This window comes from Pyxicephalus adspersus, chromosome 3, assembly GCF_032062135.1.
Source record: "Pyxicephalus adspersus chromosome 3, UCB_Pads_2.0, whole genome shotgun sequence".
NCBI lineage: Eukaryota > Metazoa > Chordata > Amphibia > Anura > Pyxicephalidae > Pyxicephalus > Pyxicephalus adspersus.
In genome coordinates this window covers 18,549,354-18,575,087 of record NC_092860.1, presented here as the reverse complement: position 1 = coordinate 18,575,087, position 25,734 = coordinate 18,549,354, and the positions used below count along the sequence as shown (strand labels likewise).

Genomic DNA, 25,734 nt, shown 5'->3' with positions numbered 1-25,734 from the left:
AATATCAGGTTTTACACACCTTTTTCAACAAAACATGGATGAGATATCATAATAAACCTACATTTGTAGTACTCTTAGTACTTTTAGTACTATAATGTTTTCGTAAGCAATTTATTTGGATGCCAGTTTCCCTTTAAGCAAATCATGTCTATGTGATGGGAACATGCAATGTAAAATGATATCTCAAAGTGAATTAAAGTTCCCTGGACAGCTGAGATTTTCATTTATCTGCTCTATGATTTACCAGATCTGTTTACTACAACCTGTGCTGCATGCGTAAAGCTAGAACATGGTGCACCTTCACCACCTAGTGTCTTTCCTGGCGCTCCTGGTAGCCTGCCATTCACTTGACTCTGGGGTCTTTCTACAACTTGATGCCTGTGCTCTGGAAAACAGTAAGGACTGGAAGAAATATGCTTTGTTCATATTCTTTTATTATACCTTGTATATTATAATAATAACTTACATATTTTAACTGCATGGATGTTTGTGAATGGTAGGTTCTACCATTTACAGAAAATGTATTTAGGAGGTCATAACATTTACAAGTGTTTGCCAAAGTAGTCTAAATGGACCAATTACTAAAGAGTTTTGTTAACCTGTAGCTTTGATAAAACTAGCTGCTATTTTGGTGACAATACTATGATTAGAGACTTTGCGATTAACTTGTAAAGTTAAATCCCTAAAAATATTTTTGCAGCAAAAGTTGTCGCTCATCTCTACCCACAGCAATATTCTAACCACTAATGCTCATATTTTCAGTGTAGGTAAACATGAATACAAAGTAGCAAATGTTCACATTGAGAGTAAGTTCACATAGTTAGGTTGAAAAAATACAAAAGCCCATCAAGTTCAACCTCTAGAGAAATTAACTACAAACCAGTATATCCCAGAAAAAAAAAACACATGGACAACTAGCAGACAGTTACCGGATGATTGTAAGCCACCAATCAACCACTACCCTATGCCACATTAATGGTAAACAGTGCCGGGGGAGACATTGTACATACATTACTTGCATTATAATGTACCTATGGGCAAATTTAAAAATGACATACATAAGGCACATGTTTGAATATGCAGATTAGTTTCACTAACATGAAGGCGCCAGGTAGACGTGTGTTGGACTCAGATCCCTGCTGTAAGAAAAATCTTTTGGAGGTGGGGGATTAACCTACTAGTATTTTTTTTTGGGATGTGGAAGGCAAAGTCAGGAAGAACATACAAATTAATTGTAGATGGTATCCTGGCCAGGATTCTAACCTGAAACCATAGTGCTGCCAAGGCAAGAATGCTAAGCTACTGAGCCACCATAACTTTAAGCTGATTACATTTTTTTTACAAATTACCTAATATATAGAGGACACTACAGATAGGTACCCTGCCTTTATTGTTTTTTTTTTTCATTTTATTCTAAATTGATATTGAATTCTTCTTTACATGAATCATTTCGGTAAAGACTGGCCCCTTTGAGATCTTTGTGCCCATGGATAGCTACAAGATGACACACCTCACCAACAAAACAACTTGATGATAGACCATACAGAGTATCTTTATGATTTATACTGCACAGCTATCTCTCCTCACATCTTATATTAGGGCATTGCCCCGACTGACCAAAGTTTAGTTACAATTACTCTCTCTTTTCTTTTGGCCTACAACAAAGACCCTTAATTATTCTTTTATTTTTTGTATCTGTTCATTGTTTTTTTATTATACAAAGGAGTCATTAACAAGAAAAAATAAAAATAATAATAAGAGAAAGTACTTATGCAAAAAAAATATAGGTTACCCAAGGCTTAATGAAAACCTGATAATACATTAATTGATCAAAGGTATTCTTGATAACAATAGAAGGGTTAGTTTGATGTAGATAACCTGAGGACCCCTAAATTGCAAATGTAGAACATTTAGATTATCCAGTGCAAACATACTGATCTTGAATATGGGGGAAATTATATTCCATTTACATATATATATATATATATATATATATATATATTAGATTGAATTATTATTATAATGATCTTGTTTTAAAAAATAAAATATAGATAATTTCTTCTTTTGCAGTTGTTTCAGGAATACTTTCAGATAAAGATTACTTGCTCAAGAAAATGTCAGATTCACCTGCAACCAAGAAAGCATTTGGCAAAAAGGGTAAAAGTCCAGTTAAAGGAATTACAAAGTAAGTCAGATCATTGAAATTTTTACCCACATATTTGCCAACTATGTGAAATGCTGAAAACAAGTTATCCAATTACCAACCACAGTTCCATGTTTGATCAAGCTAAAAGTTCCTAGAAATAAAGTTTTGAGGGGGTTAAGTATCTCGTTGTTACATACTGCTGTGTGATTCATCTGGCATGCATTGCTGGACTTAGCCTGGGCCAGTTGTGATTGGTTTAATGGGAAATCATATATTGAATGTAAGTTAATATGGATGCAAATACAGTTATGTGTTTCTAAAAAAAATTGTTTTTTAAACTGCCACAATATAACAATTTAATGTCTGCAAAACATTTTTTTTTTTTTGTATATCTCTTAATTCGACAGTGTTAAGGTGGAAAAAATTGACTTCACCAACATAGAACTTGAATTTCTTCCTGATTTTGGCATCCATATGCTTGTAACCAACAAGATAGAGATTGGAGGGAAAAGGTGAGTTGTGTCTGGAGTACATGCTTGACCATGTATATCTTGGTATAATAAATTAAATGAAAAAAAATATGACTTCATATTATTGTTTACCAGTTTTCTAGGTGGAAGAACTGAGTTGAAATTGGAAATAAACATTATTACAAATTCATCTCTACAGAGGGACAATGTGACCTGCCCCACGTTAAAAGCTACAGAATGCAAAGTGGTTGTACTTAACGTAAAAGCCAATCTGCCAAAAGGGTCAGTAAGGGTATTTGTTTTATATATAATTTTCTTGTGGTGGGCATAGACCATCCATATGCTTGTTGATGTTAACAGATGGCGAATGGATATAGCATAAAAAGAGTATAGGGAGTATTTTCACCTTGTGAATCTTATATTATTAGTATAATGTTTACCATACCTTTAGCTAAATCTATTTTTTTTTTAATTTTGAGTTAAGTAGACAGTGACTAAAACTACCGCCAGTCTTTTGTTTTGTGTCCCATCTCTATTCCAGAGGGGAATTTTCTGTTGAGTGAGAAGTAATCTTTCTGCATTGAGGGTGACCTATCTATTGTCTTGAGTGGCCAAAGATCCCAGCAGGTGACATGCCATCAATCACACCCAGAAAGGCTGAATACCAATTATTTAAAAACATGTCCAAATCCATTTAACGTTGAATGACTTCAAGCAATAATCAACCTGGAAAATATTGATTATATTGTATATGACTGGGTATCATAGCCCAGTTTCCAATGGAGTATTACCAGGATGTCCTTCCTTAATATTGTGTTGAAGCAGAGAAAATTTGGACTGTAAAAAGGCAAACAGGAAAATTGCTCAATGTCATATGACCAACTTGAAGATGTTTGGAAATAGTAAGAGTAGAAAAAGGATAAAACATACATAATGGGGACGTTTTAGGAAAAATAAAAAGTAAAAGCAGCAACCCAAAACCTTTCCTAAATTTGTATAAAACCTACATATAAGGCCTTGCAGTCAATCATTATTCCTTTTCATGGACAGTCCAAGATTTAGGATCCTAGAATAGGAATAGGAGGTGCAATATACAATTTGAGGTGCCTATTAGTCATGCATCTTTTGTAATAATGTCACGGAGACAGTGACAATATTGGTCAGAGACTGAAATGCAAAGCAGATTTGTGGGACCTTTCGTCACTGGAGCTGGAAGGAAAACTGCAGGACCCTGGGGGAAGGTAAGTAATGCCCTGTTTTATCTCATGTATGTGACAAAACAACCTTTAGGTTCTGTATAACCTGGGGACAAGGACATTTTTTTCCTTGGCTGTGTTGTTTAACATTAAATTTGCTAATTTCTCTTTTTATTTTACAGAATTTTGCCAAATGTGATGAATAATTTCTTAGATAAAAACCTCAAAAATATTTTGCCTTCGACAGTAAGTTGACTGGATTTTAATAACTGCTATACAACACAGTTGCTCAGGATCAGAATACATTAATGTTTCCAAAAAACATGAATGTGTAGCACCAATTGAAATGATTCTCAAATTATTCCTTTTAAATTCACAAGGTATATGAGATCTCTAACTCATTTAAAACCTGACTTCAGAATATGTGTTCCAACCAATGAAGACCTTTTTACATTTTCAGGAGGTCTTTAAACTGTTTACATGATGTTGTAAGGCTTTCTTCTCATTTTGCTTCTTCTTGGAACTTGGTGATCCTCAATGGTGGACCAAGTGACACTATAGTAAATTGATATGGTCAAACTGAGTCCTATGAGCAAAACCTAAAGCTTTGCAATCATCAGAGGTCATATTCCCTGATTGGAGGGCCCTATACTGGAATCAGCAGGGAATGATGTTGGACCTGTGCAGAAAAACACTATTTCTACACAGGCTGTTAACATAGCAAAATGAATGATCACTTTTCAAGGTGAATGTGGTGGTAGTACTTTGCAAAAAATACCCAATCATATACCAGTAAATCTAAAAAAACATGTTTTTCATTTTGCATGGGTAGAGTTTAATCTAATTTACAAAGATAAGTAAAAAATACTTTGCAAGGGGGTAAACATGATCATGACATGATCAGCTTGTAAAACCCTTAAATGTCATTATATGCAGTATCTCCCAAGGTCCGGAGTTTTATGATTCTCCTAGGTGGCTGCTTTTCAAACAGAACAAACTGTTAAATTTTGTACATTTTTGTTTTGTACCTGCAATGTGTTTAACTGATTTTAACAAAAATGTTAGTGCACCAGACTTTCTTACATTTACTGTAGAACTCATCTTTTACAGTGGTTATATGTAGTTAACATATTTCCTATTGCTTTTGCATCCGGACACATGCAGTATTTAGTATACAGTATAAGAGAGTACACTGATTTTGTGTATCCCTACTTTATAAAACACTGACCTGATGTTTATATGTACAGCAGTTGTATAAGCAGGTCTTAGGAAAACAAAGATCGTATGCATTTGTAATAGACTATTCTTATTTTTCAGGCCTGTCCAGCAGCAGATTTCATACTTTCACAAGTAAATAAAAAGTTATGCATCAGCGATGGTAAGTAAAGAAAGGCCCAGGAGTCTGCAGTACGAGGGTACGAGATGGCATGAGGCCAACATGACTAGGTGGGAAGGTGGGGTGAGGTCAGAGGTCTCAACAGCTGGGAAGAAGATTCTCAGCCCCCTCCCTGTTAAGAGTTTCGGGGTTGTAGGCTGTTTGATGTTCTCAGGGGCAGTGTGTGTAGAAAGTGATGGAGTAATTTGGAGACCTATCTATGATATGGGGTCTACTAAATGGTGTAATTGTGTATGGTTCTTGATGCCGTGGAGTTGCACCTGGGAACCTAGAATATCAATGAGAGGAGCAGATCCTGGTTGATGGTGGTGAAGAGGTAATGCCTTTGAGAACTTGCAACTTTATTATAGTGGTTACATTGGCTTAGTAAAATGATGTAAGGTTTAAAAGGTGTTTAATGTGATGACAATTTGTGATGTTTTAGGAAGTTGTAATAAATGATCAAGACGCCATTTGCACCATACGCCCAAGTGTCTTTATTTGGATGGAGTAAAATAGGGAAAGGGGTGGGGCGGTGCCGGCGAAGGGCTCTGAGCTGCCAGGATCATGATAGTAGATATTAGCGAGATGAGTCTTGGATTCAGCTAACTGCTTTCTGGTTTTTAGAATGGTTGCAGAAATCACAACTTTGTGACATGCTAAAAAGTAGCCTTAGTAGCATCATTTTTTAAATAGGTGTGTAGGTTTTGTGTGACTGGTAAAGGTTTCTTTAGGTGGCTATAAAGATTTAACCATACCCCTTTTTTCAATTAAAATTGTTCCCGAGATATGATGGGGCAAGATTGCAAGGTTATATGGTTAGCCTCCAGCCCCCCAGGCCTAAACTCTCCTGTCTCTGATTTAACACTCACTAGATTGCAGAACTGAATTTTAAAATATTTATGACAGACCCACACATACTCTATGCCAGCCATTCTCAACCATGGTTCCATGAAGTGTTCCTTCAGGGGTTTCTTGGGGTTCCTCAAACTGTGGCTGTTTGACCTCCCATTTAATGAAGCTCTGGGGCCAAAGGCACTTGGTAGAGCCAGCTCCAAAAACATCACATTTGGCAAGGGTTACCCAAGATCTGAATGATTTTAAGGGTTCCCTAGGGATTAAATGGTTGAAAAAGGATGTTGTATGCACTCCCATTATTTTATTATAAGTCTTTTATTATCAATTTCCACTGACCCCAAAAACTTTACATTTGGCAAGAATTACCCAAGACCTGAAAATGATTTTAAGGGTTCCGCACGGGAAAAAAGGTTGAGAAAGGCTGTATGCACCCCCATTAATTTTAATATAATTTTTTTAATATGAACACATATGTGTAAGTCAATAGGGATAGGCTAGACCTGATCTCCTTTACAGCCTTCCATACCTTTTGAAAAAGTTGTGCCCTTGACAAATAGTAGAAGGATTATGTCTTGTCTGTGCTGTTGATATAGCTATTGTTCATCAATGAAAGGGTTAGTTTGCTGAAAATGAAATGGTATATATTGGTATGTATTGTTGATGAAAACATAAATGGACTAATACTAATTTCTCTCTCCAGCTGGGCTGCCTTTTGGAAATTCCGGAAGCCTGCGCTATCTATTGTCACCAGTACCTCCAGTGACAGTAGATCATGTTGAGCTAGAATTTAATGTAAGCAAGGGCTATATTTTCTACAACTCAATATTACTTTCAGTGGGTCTGATTTATTTATCCCTCCAAGCCTCTAAGATCCAGAAGTTACTTACATCGTTGAACTTGTGTGTGCTTATGTGGACCTCTGATCTAGCCACACATGCATATCAAGGCCATGCAAGGGCAGAAATATTTCATATGTTTATTTAGATGTCTAGAGCCCTTTAGGCTCATAATTGTGTTTAGCTGCTGTGTTTAGAGCCTATTTTGCACAAAGTTTGGTATCCATTTGTAATATAGGAGCATTGATGGGAACAGAAAGTTTCCAGGATGCACTAGATACTATTAAATGGCCCTGTTAATGCAACAATTTGGTTTATTCTAACACATACTTCATTGATTAGCTGTAAATAAATTCTTATAAGGCTGCATTTATATGAACTTTAGTTTCCAAAAGGCTATGGCACAGCAGACTTCTCAAATCAGTTGGGAGGCTGTCAGTAAGTTTTGAGCAGCTTTGTTACAGCCTTCGAACATCCCTTAGATCCAGTTTAAAGAGGTTAAACACATGTCCCATTGGGGTGTTAGGGGTCGTCCACATTCATATAGGGAGGGGGTGGTTGTGTAAAATGGTGTGTGAGATATGGTAGGGGGAGGGGGGTATACGAGAGACTGAGCAATTGTAATATAGCAATGAAAGAATAAGGAAGAATGCACTATGGGAATATAAAATATATATTATATCATCTCTTAACTCTATTTTATGTTTTAAATGATATGTTGAAACAAATAAAGTGTAATTTTTTTTCAACAATCTAATTAATAGGTCCCTTAAAAAGAGCCTTCTTTCTTTTTTTCCCTTGATTATGCTATATGTTATATAGCATCAAACATGCCTTACCCAATCTGTGCAAAGTGTGCATTGGAGCATGCCAGACAATTAGCTTTCCTAGGCTCTCCCTATAACTCCCTGCACAACTACCTCTTTAGAGCCATGGGATACAGAACGGGAGAGCACATAGGGAGATCATAGTAGCCGCTGGGTTAGGTAAGTAATGCCAGCATGTTTCAATGTTCGCACTTTGCCAGGGAAAGGGGGATTGGAAGATTGGAAGTAAGAAAAAGTTGTCCTAGATCTGGGGCAAATCTGCTCACACCATAGGAAACCTGTCTACCTGCCTACTACTAGATAAATCTGTCTATACCTAGTGAAATTTGTCTTTCTGTGACCCAGGGAAACCTGTCCGTCTGTCACTAGCAAAAATCTGACCACAACTACAGAACCCTGTCCACCTATTTATGGTAAAATCTGCCTACCCCTAGGGTAAGGTGTCCACCGTTAACTGGGGAAACCGCTTACATCTGGGAAAATCTGTCTTACGGTCAATAAAATCTTTATTGATAGTTCACTGAGGTTTTAGATAGTAGACAAAAAACTTTTTTTTTAATTTTTTTCTCTTAGTTTAGGTTGTTGGTTTTCTTTAAAGAACAGTCATTTTTTTTTTGTTTTTTAAAGGTTACGGTACTTAAAGGAGAAGATGTTGTTGATATTCCAGAGAGCCCCATAGATCCCTTACTTCTACCGTCTAATCCACAAACCACAACACTTGTTTTGAAAGCCAACTTTCTTGGATATTCTTTCACTCTTCTTCAGCAAGAAGGGTTTTTTAACATCACTGCAACTGATGATGATGTAAGAAACATGTAAAATGTTACAATTTATAAATTAATAATGTATTTTATGTCACTAAAGATAAGTTCCGTTACTAAAATACTTTGGCCATACAGATTTTGTATTACAAAAATATGCCAGAAAACTAAAATTATTATAATAATATTAATTATTATTATTATTAAACAGGATGTATATAGTGCCAACATATTACGCAGAGCTGTACATTAAATAGGCATTGCAAATGACAGACTAATACAGTAAGTGATATAGGAAGAGAGGACCCTGATCCGAAGAGCTTACAATCTAGTAGGTGGGGTAATTTCACACACAATAGGATGGAAGATATGTAGTGGTGGGAGGTAGTGATGGTTTCAAAAGACAGAAGAAGATGGGTAGGCAAGTTTGAAAAAATGGGTTTTGAGCGTTCTTTTAAATGAGCAGAAAGTAGGAGCAAGCCGAATAGGACGAGGAAGACCATTCCAGAGAGTTGGGGCAGCTCTAGAGAAGTCTTGTATCCGTGCGTGTGATAAGGTTATTAGTGAGGATGTCATTAGTAGGTCATTGGAGGAGCCGAGAGAGCCGCAGGGGCAGTATTTTTTTTACCAAGTCAGAAATGTAAGTGGGACAATAACTGTGTAGGGATTTGAAGGCAAAGCACAGGAGCTTGAATTTGATTCTAAGGTGAAATGGAAGCCAATGAAGGGAACTACAAAGAGATGCAGCGGAAGAGGAGCGGAGTGAAGGATGGATGAGTCTGGCTGCAGCATTCATAATAGATTGTAGAGGAGAGAGTCGGGTTAGTGGATTACCAGAGAGGAGGATGTTACAGTAGTCCAGACAGGAGATGATAAGAGCATGTACAAGGAGTTTGGTGGTCTTAGGGGACAGGTAGGGGTGGATTTTGGAGATGTTGTGTAGGTGAAAGTGACAGGACCTGGAAATGTTCTGAATATGGGAGGTAAATGATAAGGCCGAGTCAAAGGTGACACCAAGACAACGTGCCTGAGGGGAGTTATAATAACAGTTAGATATATGTCAGGAATGATGAGGAGTTCTGTTTTATCCAGGTTGAGTTTCAGGAATCGGTCAGACATCCATGAGGAGATGGCTGACAGCATGAGACCTTATCCAGGACTGAGGGAGACAGGTCAGGGGTGGACAGATAAATTTGAGTGTCATCAGCATACAGATGGTACTGTAAGCCAAAGGAGGATATGACACTACCGAGAGAGGAGGTGTACAGAGAAAAGAGGACCGGTCCAAGAACTGACCCTTGGGGAACACCAACAGGGAGGAGAGTGGAAGAGGAGAAATTACTATTGAAAGAGTCTTAAAAGGAAAGGCCAGAGTAGTGTCACTGATACCAATGGAGTGCATGATTTGTATTAGAAGGGGTGATGAACAGTGTCAAAAGCAGAAGAAAGATTAAGGAGAAGAAGCAGGGAAAAGTTGCCTTGAGACCTAGCTGTCATGAGGTCATTGGCCACTTTAGTAAGGGCTGTTTCAGTGGAAAGGGCAGCTCTAAAACCAGACTGCAGGGGGTCAAGGAGAGAGTTGGTGCTCAGGTAATAGGGGAGTCTTTTGTAGACAAGGCCTTCAAGAAGTTTGGAGACATATGGGAGACGCGAGACAAGACGGTAGTTAGACTGTAGGGAGGGGTCCAGTGAGGGTTTCTTTAGGATAGGTTGTGGTCAAGGTTACGGATATCTCTCTGCCATTGACAAAGTCTGGGATGTGGCAAAGGAGGGCAAAGGTTCGATAGGTTGAAGGTGATAAGGTTATGATCAGAAAGGGGAAATGGCGAGTTGTCAAGGGGGCTGAGAAGGGTGATTAGGTCCAAACATTATATGGATTTGGAAATCTATGTAAACTTATTACAAGGGAAACCAGATTTCTAGTTCATCTGATTGTTTCCCTCCAGAGATCTGTTTGAAAACTGCCATTAACATGAAGAAGTCTGCCAATCCATCCATTTGACCTCTTTGATCTGTTCTTTATCTTTACAACCTTTATTTTTTTTTTAACTCCCCACTTGTATCTCTTGTCCCTATACCATTTTCTAGCACCCTTAGCCCCTACTTTAAGAAACTCCCCCTTCCATACAACTGACTCCCCCAGATATGTGCACATATATAATTTTTTTACTGTTGTCTTTTCCATTACTTCTCTCTTTAATTTGACTACTGTACTCTCATTACCTTGTCAACTATTGTTTTGTACCACTATATTTGTAGATCTACTGCTAGGGTTTTTGGGACCAATTTAGGATATAAGACATATCATTGTTTTGCCATAACAAGAAATTCTTGCATTTCAGATTAAAAATGCAGGAGCAATTTCAACTTCTGAATTAAGTGATGTAATTCCTGAGGTAAGTGCATGTTGGATATTTATGTGCATTCTTTTCATTTTTCAAATCCATTGCTCTTATTTTACATAATTATTTATTTCTACACTATAAAAGTGGTGCTTAGTAATTCCTTATGATCACATAAATATTAAATAGAGCAGTTGTCAAATAGTGGTCCACAGACCATTGGTGGTCCGTGAGAAAATTTGATGGTCTGCAGCTCTGGCCGGTGCACCCTCCAGCTGGGTCCTTCACCTGACCCCACTGTCCCCCTGTATGAACCAAACCCTCTCACTTGTCCATGGCAGGCTCAGACCTGCTTGCTAAACATCCTGGGGGGACAGTAGCGCAGGGCTGTGGACACAACTTTTGTTGCATGGACAGCCCTGTGCTACAGTTTCCCTAGGATATTTAGCAAGCAGATCTGAGCCTGCGATGGGAGAGTGGATGGATTCTGGAATCATGATGTCATTATGGGGGACGTTTCTTTCCCTTTGACTGACACATTGAGTAACACCCTTTGAGTCCATAAATGTAAGGGTCTGTGACGTCCAAAAGGTTGGGGAATACTGATATAGTGCTTTCCATATTTTTGCTTTCCATGTGGCAGGGATGTGTTAAAAATGCCTGTTAGGTTATTTTATGTGCATCTCTTCCAAGTTTTTTGGCCTTTCCTGTCCTGGAGAATAAATAAAAAATAAAAATGAATATCTAAAAAGTGAAGGTAATTCTAGACTTAGCCAATCGGTGTTTGTCACAATTACAAGGGGGTGCTGAGAAGTTCCTGGCTTTGCCCAGAAAGAAGAGAGCCACAGTTATAAAATAACACATCTATTCAACAATTTCCCCCCTGGGACTGATGCACTTGGTACAGCATAGTTGCACCTTTCCTAGACCATTCAAAAAAAGTCCTTTAGTTGGGCCACAAACCAGCTCTCAGCAGCATCATTGACGTCAGAAATGTCCTCAAACCGTTGTCCCTTCAGGTATATCTTCACATTTGGGAACAGATAATAGTCCGAAGGGCCCAGGTCAGGTGAGTAGGGGGGATGGTGGACCAATTGGAAACCCAGGGTCTTCAATTTTGCAGCCACAACCTTGGACGTGTGTGTAGGTGCATTGTCCTGCAAAAAAAGATACCTTTGGTCAACTTTCCAAGGCATTTTGTCCTAATTGCCTCCTTCAGCTGGTCCACAAGGTTAGCATAATACTGTCCGGTGATACTAGAGCCTGGAGGTAGGTAGTCCACCAACAGAATACAGTCTTTATCCCAGAAAACGCCATGATTTTTCTGGGTTTGGAACATCTTCAGCCAAATCTTCAATTTGCACAGTTAATACTAATACTAAGATATTAGCCTGTCATATACCCCAACACTCATTTTTCTATTTCATCTGGAAGGGGGCAAAGCCAGGAAATTCTCAGCAGCCTCTCTTATATGATTTAAATTCACTGACTGGTAGTGGTAGTTTGTCAAACAGACCTATACTTGCTCTGTTGAAAATGCTTTGTGACTTGCAAGCCACTTTTTCATTTTTAACTAGTCTGCATTCAATTTCAATTCTACAAGTGCAAATATGTGCATATGTCAAACCAAAAGAAGGTACTCTTTACTGACTGCTGACAGTCTGTGCCAATGATAACCTCCGGAAGGCTTTAAAACATGTGACTACTATTTCAACCATTTTAGCTATGATATAAAGATCATATTCCATTGGCAGCTGAAATTGTCACTGCAAAAAAGCGCTATAGCTGCAAAAAGACAATGAATTTTTTTTAAGATTTATGCATTAATTTTGATCGTGAAGATCATTACTGATGGTAAAATTGAGCTTCTATGCATCAGTGCCCTCTAGTCACAAACAGTTGAAAACATTACAATTCACAATATGTACAAAAGTAAGATGCCTGTTTGACCTTGTCAGTGGACATTAAATGAATTTTGCTATCCAGGGTAATAAACCTGCATGCATAAAACTTTTTTATATACTCATTATGACTTGCAGCTTCCAACAGAACTTCAGGATTACAAGATAAATATTTATGTGGATAAACCACCTTTAGTTACCATAAGCACTTCTAAAGCAATTCTTCATCTTTACTCCACCATGGAAGTAGAGGCATCCAGACCAGACTCTGAACCTTCACTCTTATTTGCCATTGATCTGGTAAGCACCTTGTTCAGATTTAAAATGGTAAAATATATTCCTAAAAGTATTTATATCATCATGGAGCTCATGGGAGTTAGAGATGAAGATGGATTTGGCGCACCCAACCATAGTCTAAAAATCTTTGCCCAAGCTTATTTTATTGCTAAGCAAATTGGCTGGGATGTCGCAAGTAGCTTTGTACTTCCACTACAAAGGGGCGGCTTCCATGGCACTTCACCTTTCCAAAGGTAAAATAATACATTTTTATGCAATTATCATGTCCAATTGTGCTGCTTTTAGCTGAAATATCTGGAGCCAGCAACTGGAGCATTATTTTGTGGATGAATGAAAAGATTTTAGAAAATTATACAACCAATTTTTTTTACTATCAAGAGACAAAATGTGCCCACTTGTTAAACATATTTTGAATAAAATTGGGAAAGATTTGAACCTGCTATCAAGGCCAGATAATAATCTTCACTAACTCACTAAAATAACCACTGATAGACATAAAAACTGACAAGGGCTCCAGTGTGTTCCATCTCTATCTAAAACCAGAAACATAAATTGTCTAGACTTCCAAAGATTCACAATGTTCATACATAGATGATGTCAATCTGAGTACAGACCCCTGGGAACACTTTGTGTGGCTATTTCAAAGGGGAAGGGTGTCATGGTTAAAAGTATAGGGCAAAAAATATGTTTTAATATTATATTCAAATGAAGCATTTTATGGGTGCTGGAACTAGTATTTCTAATACATTTCTTCTCTGATGTCACACAAAGCCCACTGGGCTGTTTCAATAAATAGTATGAGTGATCCTCATCAGCCAATTAGGGTAAAATTACATAAATCAGACTAGTACAGGATGGTTTTTGTTTTGTCTATATGAGTACTGCACTTTCATTTCAATACATTTTTTCTTCTTGCACTGTTTTAATAAACGCTGAAATTACACAACTGCTGTCTACTGCTTACTTTACCCAGAAACTAAATATTAAAGGCCTTTCATTTTATTTTCTTCTTTTTTTCAGCATATGAACTTTAAAATCCAGTCATCTGTAAAGGAAAACAGCTTATATTCAATGTTTTCTCTTGACAAGTAAGCTCCACTCTTGTTAATGGTTTGCAGAACTAGGTGTTACCTTTAGGAAATATTTTAGTTATATAAATATGTTTGAAAATACTATATCTAAGCTGGATATAAACTAGGCTATATACAAAAGATGAAATTGGTTTGATTGTCATATATGAAAGCTGGATATACCTTATGGTTGGCCACTGGCATATTTGGCTTGTTTGTTGATGATGGAATCATTGTAAATCCCATGTTTACCACTGTCCTGTCAACAACAAAATACTGCTTAGAATGCCACATAGAAGCTTTTTTCCAAAAATAATGCAACACCAATAATGTTACATGGTATTTATTCTGTTTTAGTCATCTACATCAACAATAGATGAATCACCAATGTTAACTTGGCCTGAAAGAATACATTGTTGTCTGTCCCTCCCTAAAATATATTCCCTAATACTTTGTTATCAAAGGTATGACTAAAGCTGCGTACACACGTGCAATTTTTGTCGTTGGAAAGGATCTTTCACGATCCTTTCCAACGACAAGGGTGTGCACGATGCATGAACGGTGCTGTACATACAGCACCATTCTGCTCTATGGAGAGGGGAGGGGGAGAGCGACGGAGCGGCACCCTGCTGCACGCTCTCCCCTTCCCTTTCATTAGGATCGGCTGTCGTCCATCGTCCGTGGATCCGGCAGGTCGGTCGTCCGGACGATGGCCGACACCGACTGTACACACGGCAGATTTTCGCCCGATAATTGGCCGATGCCGATTATCGGGCGATAAAAATCTGATGTGTGTACGTAGCTTAAGTGAATAGATCAACAGCAAATGTAAAAATTGCTCCAGCCCATAAGTTATATTCAGGTGTGAATTGGTGTATATAGGTTTATTTAGTATGCTTATTTTTACATATATATGTTTTCAATGTTTTGATATTTTAAGGACATTTCTGGCTGTGATGACCACAACTGTTGGCGATTTTGAGGTAAACAGCTATGAAATTGCAATATAAGTAATTTTGTTTATTTTTGATTTGCCCTTAATATGTTACATAGTAAAAATTGATAAAAACTATTTTCAAAACCTATTGATCTTGTATCATGTCAACTGTGTTAATGGTATGTAACTTTATCTCTGGTGCCTACCCATAGTTACTCATTCTGTTGTAGTTTTTACAAAATTACAACAGACTGAAAGTTTCATCTTGACTAAGCATGTGTGGCATCAATATAATAAGATTTTACTCTCATTTAGGTCTACCATAGTTAAGTGGTGTCTGCCTTATTATTCTTGCAGTGTTCTTCATTAGCATTGCTGTTCAAATTAGGGTAAAGTCAAATTAAATATCTACTGCTGAGATTAGAGATGGAACATACTGATACATCTGTGTGGATTGGGAGCTTACTGTTATTGTTACTCTAGGGAATTTAGAATTTACTATAGGCAGGGTCCATGTCTGTCAGAGACTAAATGCATTAAAAAATAACTTATCAGCATTGTTCTCTGCTGTCCATGGGGCTTACTGTACTAGCAAGTGCAACGCAGCACAGAAAGAATTAGGCTGCATTGCTGTTGGTGTTGAAGAAAATTTAGTCATCCCACAAAGAGATAAATGATTGTTCCTCTCTGAGCCAAATAACATGGTCCGTCCCCTTTTCTGCACATTTTTTATTTGGGTATCCACAGTTTATTACCAATTTGGCCAAATAGTCCTGGAACCAAATAAATCACAGTTCTTCACAATAAAAATGTAAAGTTCCTTATATAAATCTCTACAATCACAGGACCACTGCAAGCACCTATAAGCATGATTCCCTATAGAAAGGAATTAGGCTACAGCTTGCATGGGCATTAAGAACAGGACTCAGCAGAATGTTTGGGTAAAAAGGTAAATAAATTCATGACTTTAAATTAAAAAAAAATCTCTGGATTCAGGCTAAATGGATTGGGTAAGGCTTGCTTGGATAAGGCAGCCACCTTTCGGACAGTCCTAACCATCAAAGCTCCTGTAAGGCCTGGGTCTATGTCCGTATTCCCCAGACACCAATCTATAGCAGTCCCCTCTCAGCCTCAGGAGACTGGTTGTGTCTCCCAGCACTCGGATGCCCCCAGGATTTGGTGCGCAAAGGATGGTGTCTGGAGATAGGCCGGCATCCGACCCGACGCCCACTAAATGTAGAGTACAGAGCCACGCATGCAGAGTAAAAGACGGAATCCAAAAAACTAGCTAAGCTCAGAACACAGGAAATCAGTCCATCCAGCGCAGTACAAGGGGTAAGGCAAAAACAGAGTCCGGGTCACAAGCTGAGGTCCAGGCAAAATTTAAACGGGTAATCAGAAAACAAGCGTAGGACAAGAAAACTCACAAAAACACTCGAACACAGGCCAGCCCAGCAGACGCTATAACAGGCACATCTGACTGGGAGCAGAGAGGCCCCAGTGGACAATGACAGGCGGGGATTAGAGGAACTACTCAGCAACCAACTGCACACAACTCAATTCACTTCAATTGCGCAGCCTCAGTGCAGAGGATGCTGAGGGAAACCTCAGCCATAGGGATGCTGCAACCTACAGGGCACTGTTCCTGGAACCCAGTGCTACTGCGAGCACAGCCGCCGGAGGGAATGGGTGGCACACAACCTCTCGTGGTGAGGTATCGCCTGGGTACTTAGCCCCATAGAGCGCCTCCTAACAGCTCCTATGGAAACCTGTCTTCTGCACTGTAGTGACTAAAATCTTTCACACTCCCAGGTAGACTACCCTTCTTGTCTGTTTCCTATCAGACATGATAGGCTGAGCTAGGACTCAATGGCTTCTCCGTCACTGACTCATGGTTGTATCCTCTAAATTTCCAGATATTTATCTATTTCCTAAGATCCACCCCACTTGTTACAAATCCCAGTGATTGTGAAAAGACATAAACATTCCTGAAATGTAAATGATTCCCTTCTTTAGCTAAGACGACCAATCATCAGGCTAGGAGATTTGATCATTTTACTCCAATATTACCACGCCCGGTGTTATAGAGACTTCAGGATTATGCTAAACTCAGACAACTCTCTCCTAAAATGCCCTCACATTAAAATGGTAAAAACTTATAAAGGCACATAAAAAATTGAACATCAGCATTGGTGACATGACTTGCATCCAGAGGTTTTGAAATTGTAAAAACTACTTTCAAAAATAATTTTTTACCTACCTTTTTGTGGATTTGGTTTTGCTAATGATTATAATTGTAATAAAGGTAGTCCCCAGGTTAAGGACATCTGACATACAGACCACTCCTAGATACGAACAGGGCTTCCTTGCTCCCTCTTTTGCTAAACCCAGCTGAGGTTATGGGTGATCTTAAGAACTGAGCTGATAACATCTTGTAACTCTTTAATTACCAAGACAAACTCTGCAATTGTTTCTTTTTGCATATCAAAGCACAGCTTGTTCCAGAAATTAATGAATGTCTAGGCTCCTTCAAGTTTTTTTTCCTTTGCTATGGTTGTGATTAGCTCACAGTTAGAATTGTATACAGTAACTGACACTACTCAGCCTAATAATATGTTGAGACAAACATCTGTCCTAATTGCATTTATTAAAATAATGTACCTGTTCCAACTAACATACAAATTCAACTTAAGAACAAACCTACAGTCCCTATCTTGTATGTAACCCAGGGACTAGCTGTAACAAAAATTTTAAAACGTACATGCAGCAACAAAGACAAAAAAGAAATGCTGTACCTCCTGCCTGGTAAAACCATTGCCTCTATGGATCTTCAATTAAGTATTAATTAAGTAAGCACTATCAAGTAGTGCTAGAGGATCACACCAGGCAGTAGCTGCCCACCATGTACTTAAACAAGCTCCAAAAGTAAACTTTTGATTGACTTTGGTTTCCTTGAAATTCTGTCAGTTGGAGCATTAGGCAATTGCCAAGTTTGCTGTTCCCCAAAACTGGCCCTGACACTAAGTATTACCAGAAAAAGTGGGAATTTTTCTAAGAGCCCCAGATATTTTATTAAAATCTTGACAGGCATGATGAGTCCTCGATAACCTGTTTTAATTGCTAACTAATGGATAGATTGGATATCATTTCAATCCGTATGGTGCTTTTTCTGACATCAATGTTTTTTTTTTTATAGTGCTTGAATATAATAAATGATTACATCTTGTATTTCATTTAGGTTCAAGATCTAAATGATTTTATCAACTCATTTATTAAAGAAGTCTACAGTCCCGTAATAAATGGTATATGTTTTTGCAATATCTGTAAATTCTGTGATTTTTGTGATATTGAGGATTAATAATAATATTCTCTCTAGACTATAGTTTGACAAGATCTCTTGTGAGCTAAATTCAATCCAATGATCTCAAACAACATTTAGGTAGTAAATTCAGATATTCATCATTTTTAATTATAAAAAAAATGTTTTTTTTATGCATGGCAATAAAACATAATGCTCTGGTAAAGATGTATGCCAGATGCTGCTGTAGGGCTTGAAAGAGTTTCCAATGCTGTCAAATCCTGGTAATAGAAAAAAAGTAAAAAAATACAATAAACAGGTGCAAATAAAATATACAACCACAGATAAACCCAGAGCCTTCAACAATTATACCTTTTCTGGGTAAAGGAATGCTCACATTTTAAACGAAATTGACAGAAACAACCTCAATAAAAGAACGTTTAGGGGTCAATTATTGATATTTAATCAATCCATAAAAATAAACAATATAATATTAAACATTAAACAAACAACAGTAAAAATTCAAACAATACTATAATGTACATATTAAACAAAATTATTACAATATATAAATGGTAATTATTACTAAAACTTTATATAAACCTTTGAATTTAAATACCCCCCAGCACACACAAGCGCACCACATTTCTAATGTCACAAACATAGCAATGGTCTCGCTGCTCTTTTAATGACACCAGGATTTTTGGAATAGAAGTCTCTATTGGTATATGCTCAAATACAGTATACGTTGGTATATGCTCCAATATGGTATTGGATCTTGATATTATAATTAGGGATGAGCGAGCAAGATTTGTAAATTCGATCTTGCGGCAAATAGGGCCTTTCTCGCTTACTGAACATGTAAGCGTCAATGGCCTTGTGAATTCGGCGAGTGTGCAATCCCTGGGCACTAGAGGTTAATGAGGACAAGTCTCCATATTCATCACCTCTAGTGCTCTCTGATTGGCTAAAGAAAGGTAAACCTTGATGACAGCTCAAGCATCATCAGGATTTTCCTTTCCTCAGCGAATCACAGAGCACTAGAGGTGATGAATGGGGAGGCTTTTATTCATTTAACCTCTAGTGCCTGGGGTTTGCACACTCGCCGAATTCACAAGGTCGTTGTCTCTTACATGTTTTGTAAGCGATAAAGGCCCTATTTTCTGCAGAATCAAATTGACAGGAAGATTCCCACGGCTGTGATCATGAATGAATGCAGCCGTGGAAATCATCCTGTAATTTTCTTGAACTTCCGATGGGTCCGGGAAATTGGTTTGCCGAAATTTTGGGGACCCATCGGAAGTTCGAGTACATTTTCCCGATACTGGCAGAGGCTTTCTCGCTCATCCCTAATTATAATTCTATTATATTGTGTAACTTTTTTTCATCTTGTAGAGCACAGGACTTTAATTTAATTTTAGGATTCTGAATTCTAAAACCTTCTTCAATTAAAAATGTTAACTGAAGGCTACTCTCAAAATGAAGATGACCTAAATTCACATGTACCTATTTATTAAAAAAAAAATTATGATCACTAACCTCTGTCTAGTTTACCACTGTATTTTTAATTAGGCATGATAAATAGGCTTGTTGTTCGGCTTGGGTGTTTGCCAAATTCGACTTGAACATCAGTCCTTCAGCCAGAAGTGAATAAAATTGAACATCAGTGGTGTAGGTTCTATCTGAAATCATCCACCAACATATGGGTTAGTCAATCCAGCTAGAGGACTCTGATAGGCTGTCAATGGTCACCGCTGGTTAGCCATACACTGCACCGGTCTGTCAAGGTGTGAAATGATATAGCTGGTAATGCTGGGGTTTATTCAACTACTAAAACTACCTAAACTTTAGGGTCGGTTTTATATCATTTAAATGTTGAACTTCAAGTCATAGCAATAAATTAGGGGAAGAAGAAAACTTGCTCTAGGTGATGTTTTTGTTTTTTGGCATTTCCTTTTAGGTTTGACAAAAACAGCGATCCCTCTTCCTGACATGAAAAATGTGGTAGATGTGGATTTTTCCAAGGCGGATATTGAAATAGAAAAGGTAAAGTACATTTTATCCTGAATGGGTCCTGTAGCTGTGGTAAAAGAAACTCATAACTGGTGGAAGCATGGTATGGGATTATAGATTATAGGAAGGTAAAGTAGCTTGAGTAGCACATAGACTTGCAGTAAAGGAGACAGATATTAGATGTATTAAAGAAGGTTTGCTTTATTTAGGCCCCCTGGTGTTTTAATTATTTCAGTATTTGTTATGTCAAAAGCTGTACATTGTTTTGCATAGAAATTTGATGTTTAATACTTTAGGCCTATAATTCTTAGAAATAACTCTTGGGTATGATAAAGTTTGAAACCCAAATCATAAATTATAAATGTAATAAATAATTATGAATAAGTTTATAAAAAAAATAAACTTAATAAAACATTTTTTTTTATTTTTTCCAAACAAGGGTACATTAACAGAATAAACTTTTGGATTTATTATTAATTATTTGGATTTATTTTTTAAACTTTATCACTGTGATAAATGTTTTAAAAGCAGACTACAATGTAATCTGCTTTTAAATTTCCCACCAAGCCCCACCTCCCTGGCGTACAAATGCTTCGAGCATCATATCGACCACACCGGGATGTGATGCAGAAGCCAGCCGGGGATCGCTGAGGACGTCGCTGGATCGAGGGAAGCGGCTAGGATTTTTTTTCTTACACCCTCCCTTCCTAAGGTGGTTAAACCTCTCACAGTTAGTTTGGTGTGCTCCTGATTGTTGAGATGAGAGTGAACACCATTATGAGATCAAAAGAGCTGTCTGAGGCCTTGAGAATAAAGATTTTAGCAGTTTATAAATCTGGTAAGGGATTAAACAGAACGTAAAATCAGTGATTCCATTGTGGGCAAAATAGTCCACAAATGGAGGAGTTTCAAAACAGCTGCCAGCATGCCTAGGTCTGCCCAGCCAAATAAGGTAACCCCAAGGATCCTAAAAGAAGTCTCCAAAAACACTAAAATGTCATCACAGGAGCTTTAGCAGGCTCCTGCTACTGTAAATGTTAAAGTGCATGTCTTTATAATCAGAAAAAAACTGCACAACTTTAACTTGCATTGGAGGTGTGCAGGGAGAAAACCTTTAAGAGAAATATCAAGACCAGACTGAAGTTTGCCTGAGAGAACACAGACAAATACCTGGGCTTCTAAAATAATGTTCTTTGTACAAATGAGTCTAAAAGTGATTGGACACCAGAACAGAGGGCATGTTTGCTATATACCAAATACAGCATTCCAGGAAAAAAAAAAAACTCACACCAACTGTGAATCATGGAGATGGAAGTGTCATGGTTTGGTGATGCTTTGCTGCAGCAGGACCTGGTAAGCTCACCGTCCTGAATCCTACAACATATCAGAGGGTGCTTGAAGAACATGTGAGCCATCTGTAAGAAAATTAAAGCTGAAGCGGAACTTGACCTTGCAACACAACAATGGCCCAAAACATACCAATAAATCAGCAAAGGCCTGGATGAAAAATGAGAAATGGAGAGAGGTGGAGTGGCCAAGTCAAAGCCCAGATGGAAATCCCAATAAGATGCTGTGAGGTGTCTTGAAATAGGATGTACATGCAAGAAACCCCTAAAACAACTCACAGTTGAAATAACTCTCTTTGAGGAGTGGGGAAAACTTTCCTCAGACCAATATCAGAAACTTGTAGATGGCTACAAAAAGTGTCTCACTGCAGTTATTTTAGCCATAGGGGGGAACATTAGCTATTCGGGAGTAGGGTGTCCTATCTCTTTCTTCAGTTAGAATACAAACTCTTTGTGATATCCTTTGTTTAGTGAGTAAATGGAGGTTAATTTTGCAATTAAATCTTAATAAAGAAGTGGATATTTATTGAGGTGTCCTAATTTTTCACATATAACAGATTTGTATATAAGATATATATATATATATATATATATATATATATATATATATATATATATATTATATATATATATATATATATACACAAACATTTTTAAAAATTTGGAAAGGCTCTGCAAACAGTTATTGATGCAATGAAGGGCATAGTTAGAGGTTAATTTACCTATAGAGTAGAGAAGGTTCACTTAGCTTAGCAAATAAAGTAAAGCTGTGCAAATGTCATCCATGACACCCATTCAACATATCTATCTGTACTTAAGGATTATCAAGCAAGGACATTTTTTTATGGTTTTTAAAAATAAAATAATTATTTTCTTTGATTATCTAATCATGTACAGGTGAAAAACATAAAAATAATTAGCTTTTTACATGATTAGCACATTTAAGTCAATATTCTCTTCTTTAGCAGTATATAGGTTCCCATTCTTGCTTCTGTGTGTTTTTATGGATCCTATAATATAAAGAATACAGGAGCTAGAACATGTAAGGGTATGCAGGAGTACCCAAAACTTACTGTCGAGAATGGTGGCAAGTAAATCTGACAGCTAGAGTATCAAAGACACACAAGAAGTCATGAGGTGAATCAAAGAGGTTATGTTTATGATTAAAAAAAAAAAATCATAAAGGGTGTATGGAACCCTTATTGCTGAAACTGAAACCATGTCTATGTTTTTGTGGGGCAAATGGACATCAACCATGGCTGTGTGTTACACTAGTCCTTGTTTCTTTTACTTTTACAGACCATATTGTACCTACACCATGTTACATGTATAAACTTTAATTCTTTCTTCTTCTTTTTTTAGGACCTACTTCTTCTTTCAGTCAATGTCTGCAATGCATGAATTGCTACATATGGCCACTAAACATTTCAAGAAAAGAAGAAATTAAATCAATAACTAAACTGATTACATTGTTTTGGAAACCCCCTTGTTTATGATATTGGATATTAGCCAATGGATCCCTATTTTACCTGATTATCTCATTCGTATTTTTCATTGGGACTAAACTAACAATAAAAAGTACATTCTATACAATAAAATAAAACTTTGCATTTTCTTTAGGCTGCTCTTTTCTGTTTTATATCCAAAGCACCCGGTTAACTGCTTGTAAATTACTGAATGAAATAAAAAGAGTTATCGATACTTTTTTTTTTTTCTTTTTTAAAGATAAGAAATACAAATTTCTGAAAATTTGTTACTCACCTACTTTAAAGTGGACCTGAACCTAAAAAGTGAAGATTTTCTTTTTTTGTTTATTATATGGGAACTTGTATGTCAGTAATGAGAAATGTTGTTGATATATCCACTGAAAAAATAATTCAAGTGATAGAAAATGAGGGCACTGAGGACAAAGAGATTTTAACGGAGTTTCCAACTTCTATCAATCCTAAATCTTAAAGTGAATGTTCATGTAACATGGAAGGTCTAATTTACTGTTAGTCCCCCAAAACCAAACAAGCAAGCAAACAAAAAGTTGGTTAAAAGTAAAGCTTGCAAAAATAATCATGTACAACTACAATAATTATTATTATTTATATATTATTTGTATATATTATTATAATAGTTATCTGGTCCCAGGCTTCATGGTGATGTCACCATGCCTCACCCATGCCTACCTCTCCAGAAATGTTTGGGACTCAAAATTCCACATAAATGTACTTTTTGCCACATAAATGTACTTTTCCACATAAATTAACTTTTTTATTTATTAGTATTAGTTTCTTAGAATGGATCTTCCTTTTTCATGATGTATCTGTTTTAAACGTGTGACTTCACACCTATTTATTGAGGCAACAAAACAAATATTTTACAATGCATTGCTGAAATGTTGCAGAACTTTTTTGAGATGTCAGTGCTTTTTGGCCTACTCTAGGTTGTATTTCTTTGGATTCTTTGTCAATGTCATTATTGTGAAAGCAGAACTTCAAAGGTCGGAATCAACACAAAAAGCACTGAAAAGCTTTGCAGCCAACAGTGCCGATACATAAAGGGGGTAGATCATGTTATTGTTGCCTCAAGTATTTCCAGGGATTAATGCTGAGTACTTAATGTGAGCTGTTGATATTTACACGAGATTAGCAGACCTTCCATTAGGGAACCTATCCAACTTTTTACAGTAACCATACGTATGTAGCAACATCACACTTTACATTGGTCTGCGTCTGTTTACTGCAGGTAGTGAAAGATCACATCTCAACCTGAGGTTTGCTATGGGATTATCTGGTTTAGACTGAAAATAAAAGAGAAGTCTACAAATAGTTTAGACAAAGATCAATGCCTATTAAAAAAAAAAAACTAAATAAAAAAAAACAAAGACAAATTTCCAGTGTTAATATATGGATATGCTTAAAGTGCAACTTTTTAGTCTGGATAAAGTATGAAAGGGCTAGACCTTCTGTTTATATTGTTGTTTGTGTCCCCACTAGGGTGATTTACCCCGTGTACAGTGCTCATTGTACTTCACATAGAAAGAGAAGGGCAATCCAACATTTTTTATTTGTTCCCAAACTTTTCATTGGGACGCTTATTAGGGGAAAACTGTCTAACAGGGGAATTCTTTGCACAAACTTCGATCTAACTAACGTCCTCTGGGTCACCAATGTTGCATGGACCAAAAAAAATCATATGCATATTCTAATAAAAAATCAAATCAAATACAAATTCAGCCTGACTCTAATCAGAAAACAGAAGAGTCAAAGTCTATAGGCTGGATTGACTGAGCCGTAAACTATAGCTGTCATTGATAAGTAGCGTACAGATCAGCCAATCCAGCTGGTGGACAGTGACAGCTGACAATACAGTCGGACCACACTAACATTAACTGAGGCTTCCTGCAGACAGCCAGCATTAGGGAGCAGACATACACAGGGGAGGAAGGAATGGTAATAAATAATGACATGAAGAATAAATTAAGAATATGACATAATAATAATAAAAATAGAAGGAGTATATCTTATTTTTTCCCCCCATTACAATGCACCAACCACAAGAGATTCTTGTTGCTTCAGTGAAACTTAACACTTATTATTAAACAGTATTTATATAGCGCCAACATATTATGCAGCACTGTACAAAGTGCATAGTCATGTCACTAGTTGTCCCTCAAAAGGGATCCCAATCCAATCCCCTATCATAGTCATACGCCTTTAATACAGTCCAAACTGCATGTTTCGGGAACCTGGAGTACCCAGAGGAAACCCACACAAATATGGAGATAGTGGCCCTGATTCATCATCAAAATCCGCGATCGCTGGAAGCGCAAAAGTACGCGTGGCCAGCGATCGCGAGTTACCGCGGTCCGGGACTCGAGTGCGCGCGTACACTTGCCTCCTCACTGCCAGCCGGATTCCTGCCTTGAGCAATAGGGGTCGCGAATCTGCCAATTAAGGCGATTACATTTCAGCTGCGCGAGATAAGCGCGGCTCCGTGCGCGAGCTTTTTCAGTTGCTGAATAGCGCGACCGCGTACGATTCCGGATCGCTAATACGAATGCGCAAGCGATA

The 25,734-nt window shown here is 37.4% G+C and overlaps 1 protein-coding gene across 1 annotated transcript; it reads left to right on the top strand.

The window, feature by feature from the left end:
* Positions 1-257: 257 nt before the first annotated feature.
* LOC140327664 (BPI fold-containing family B member 6-like) lies at positions 258-23,277 on the top strand. The gene is made up of 15 exons (XM_072407034.1): positions 258-395; positions 2,071-2,185; positions 2,554-2,658; positions 2,752-2,898; positions 3,995-4,058; positions 5,130-5,190; positions 6,746-6,837; positions 8,336-8,512; positions 10,812-10,865; positions 12,851-13,012; positions 14,030-14,097; positions 15,020-15,062; positions 18,255-18,318; positions 20,275-20,360; positions 23,036-23,277. Exons 1-15 carry the CDS (start codon positions 290-292, stop codon positions 23,072-23,074), a joined length of 1,383 nt encoding a protein of 460 aa, XP_072263135.1. The 5' UTR covers positions 258-289; the 3' UTR covers positions 23,075-23,277.
* Positions 23,278-25,734: the final 2,457 nt, after the last annotated feature.

Coding starts and splice junctions, on each gene's coding strand:
- LOC140327664 (XM_072407034.1), top strand. CDS start 290: ATGGTGCACCTTCACCACCTAGTGTCTTTCCTGGCGCTCCTGGTAGCC. Junction 396..2,070: donor TGCCTGTGCTCTGGAAAACA/GTAAGGACTGGA, acceptor CTTCTTTTGCAG/TTGTTTCAGGAATACTTTCA. Junction 5,191..6,745: donor AAAGTTATGCATCAGCGATG/GTAAGTAAAGAA, acceptor TTCTCTCTCCAG/CTGGGCTGCCTTTTGGAAAT.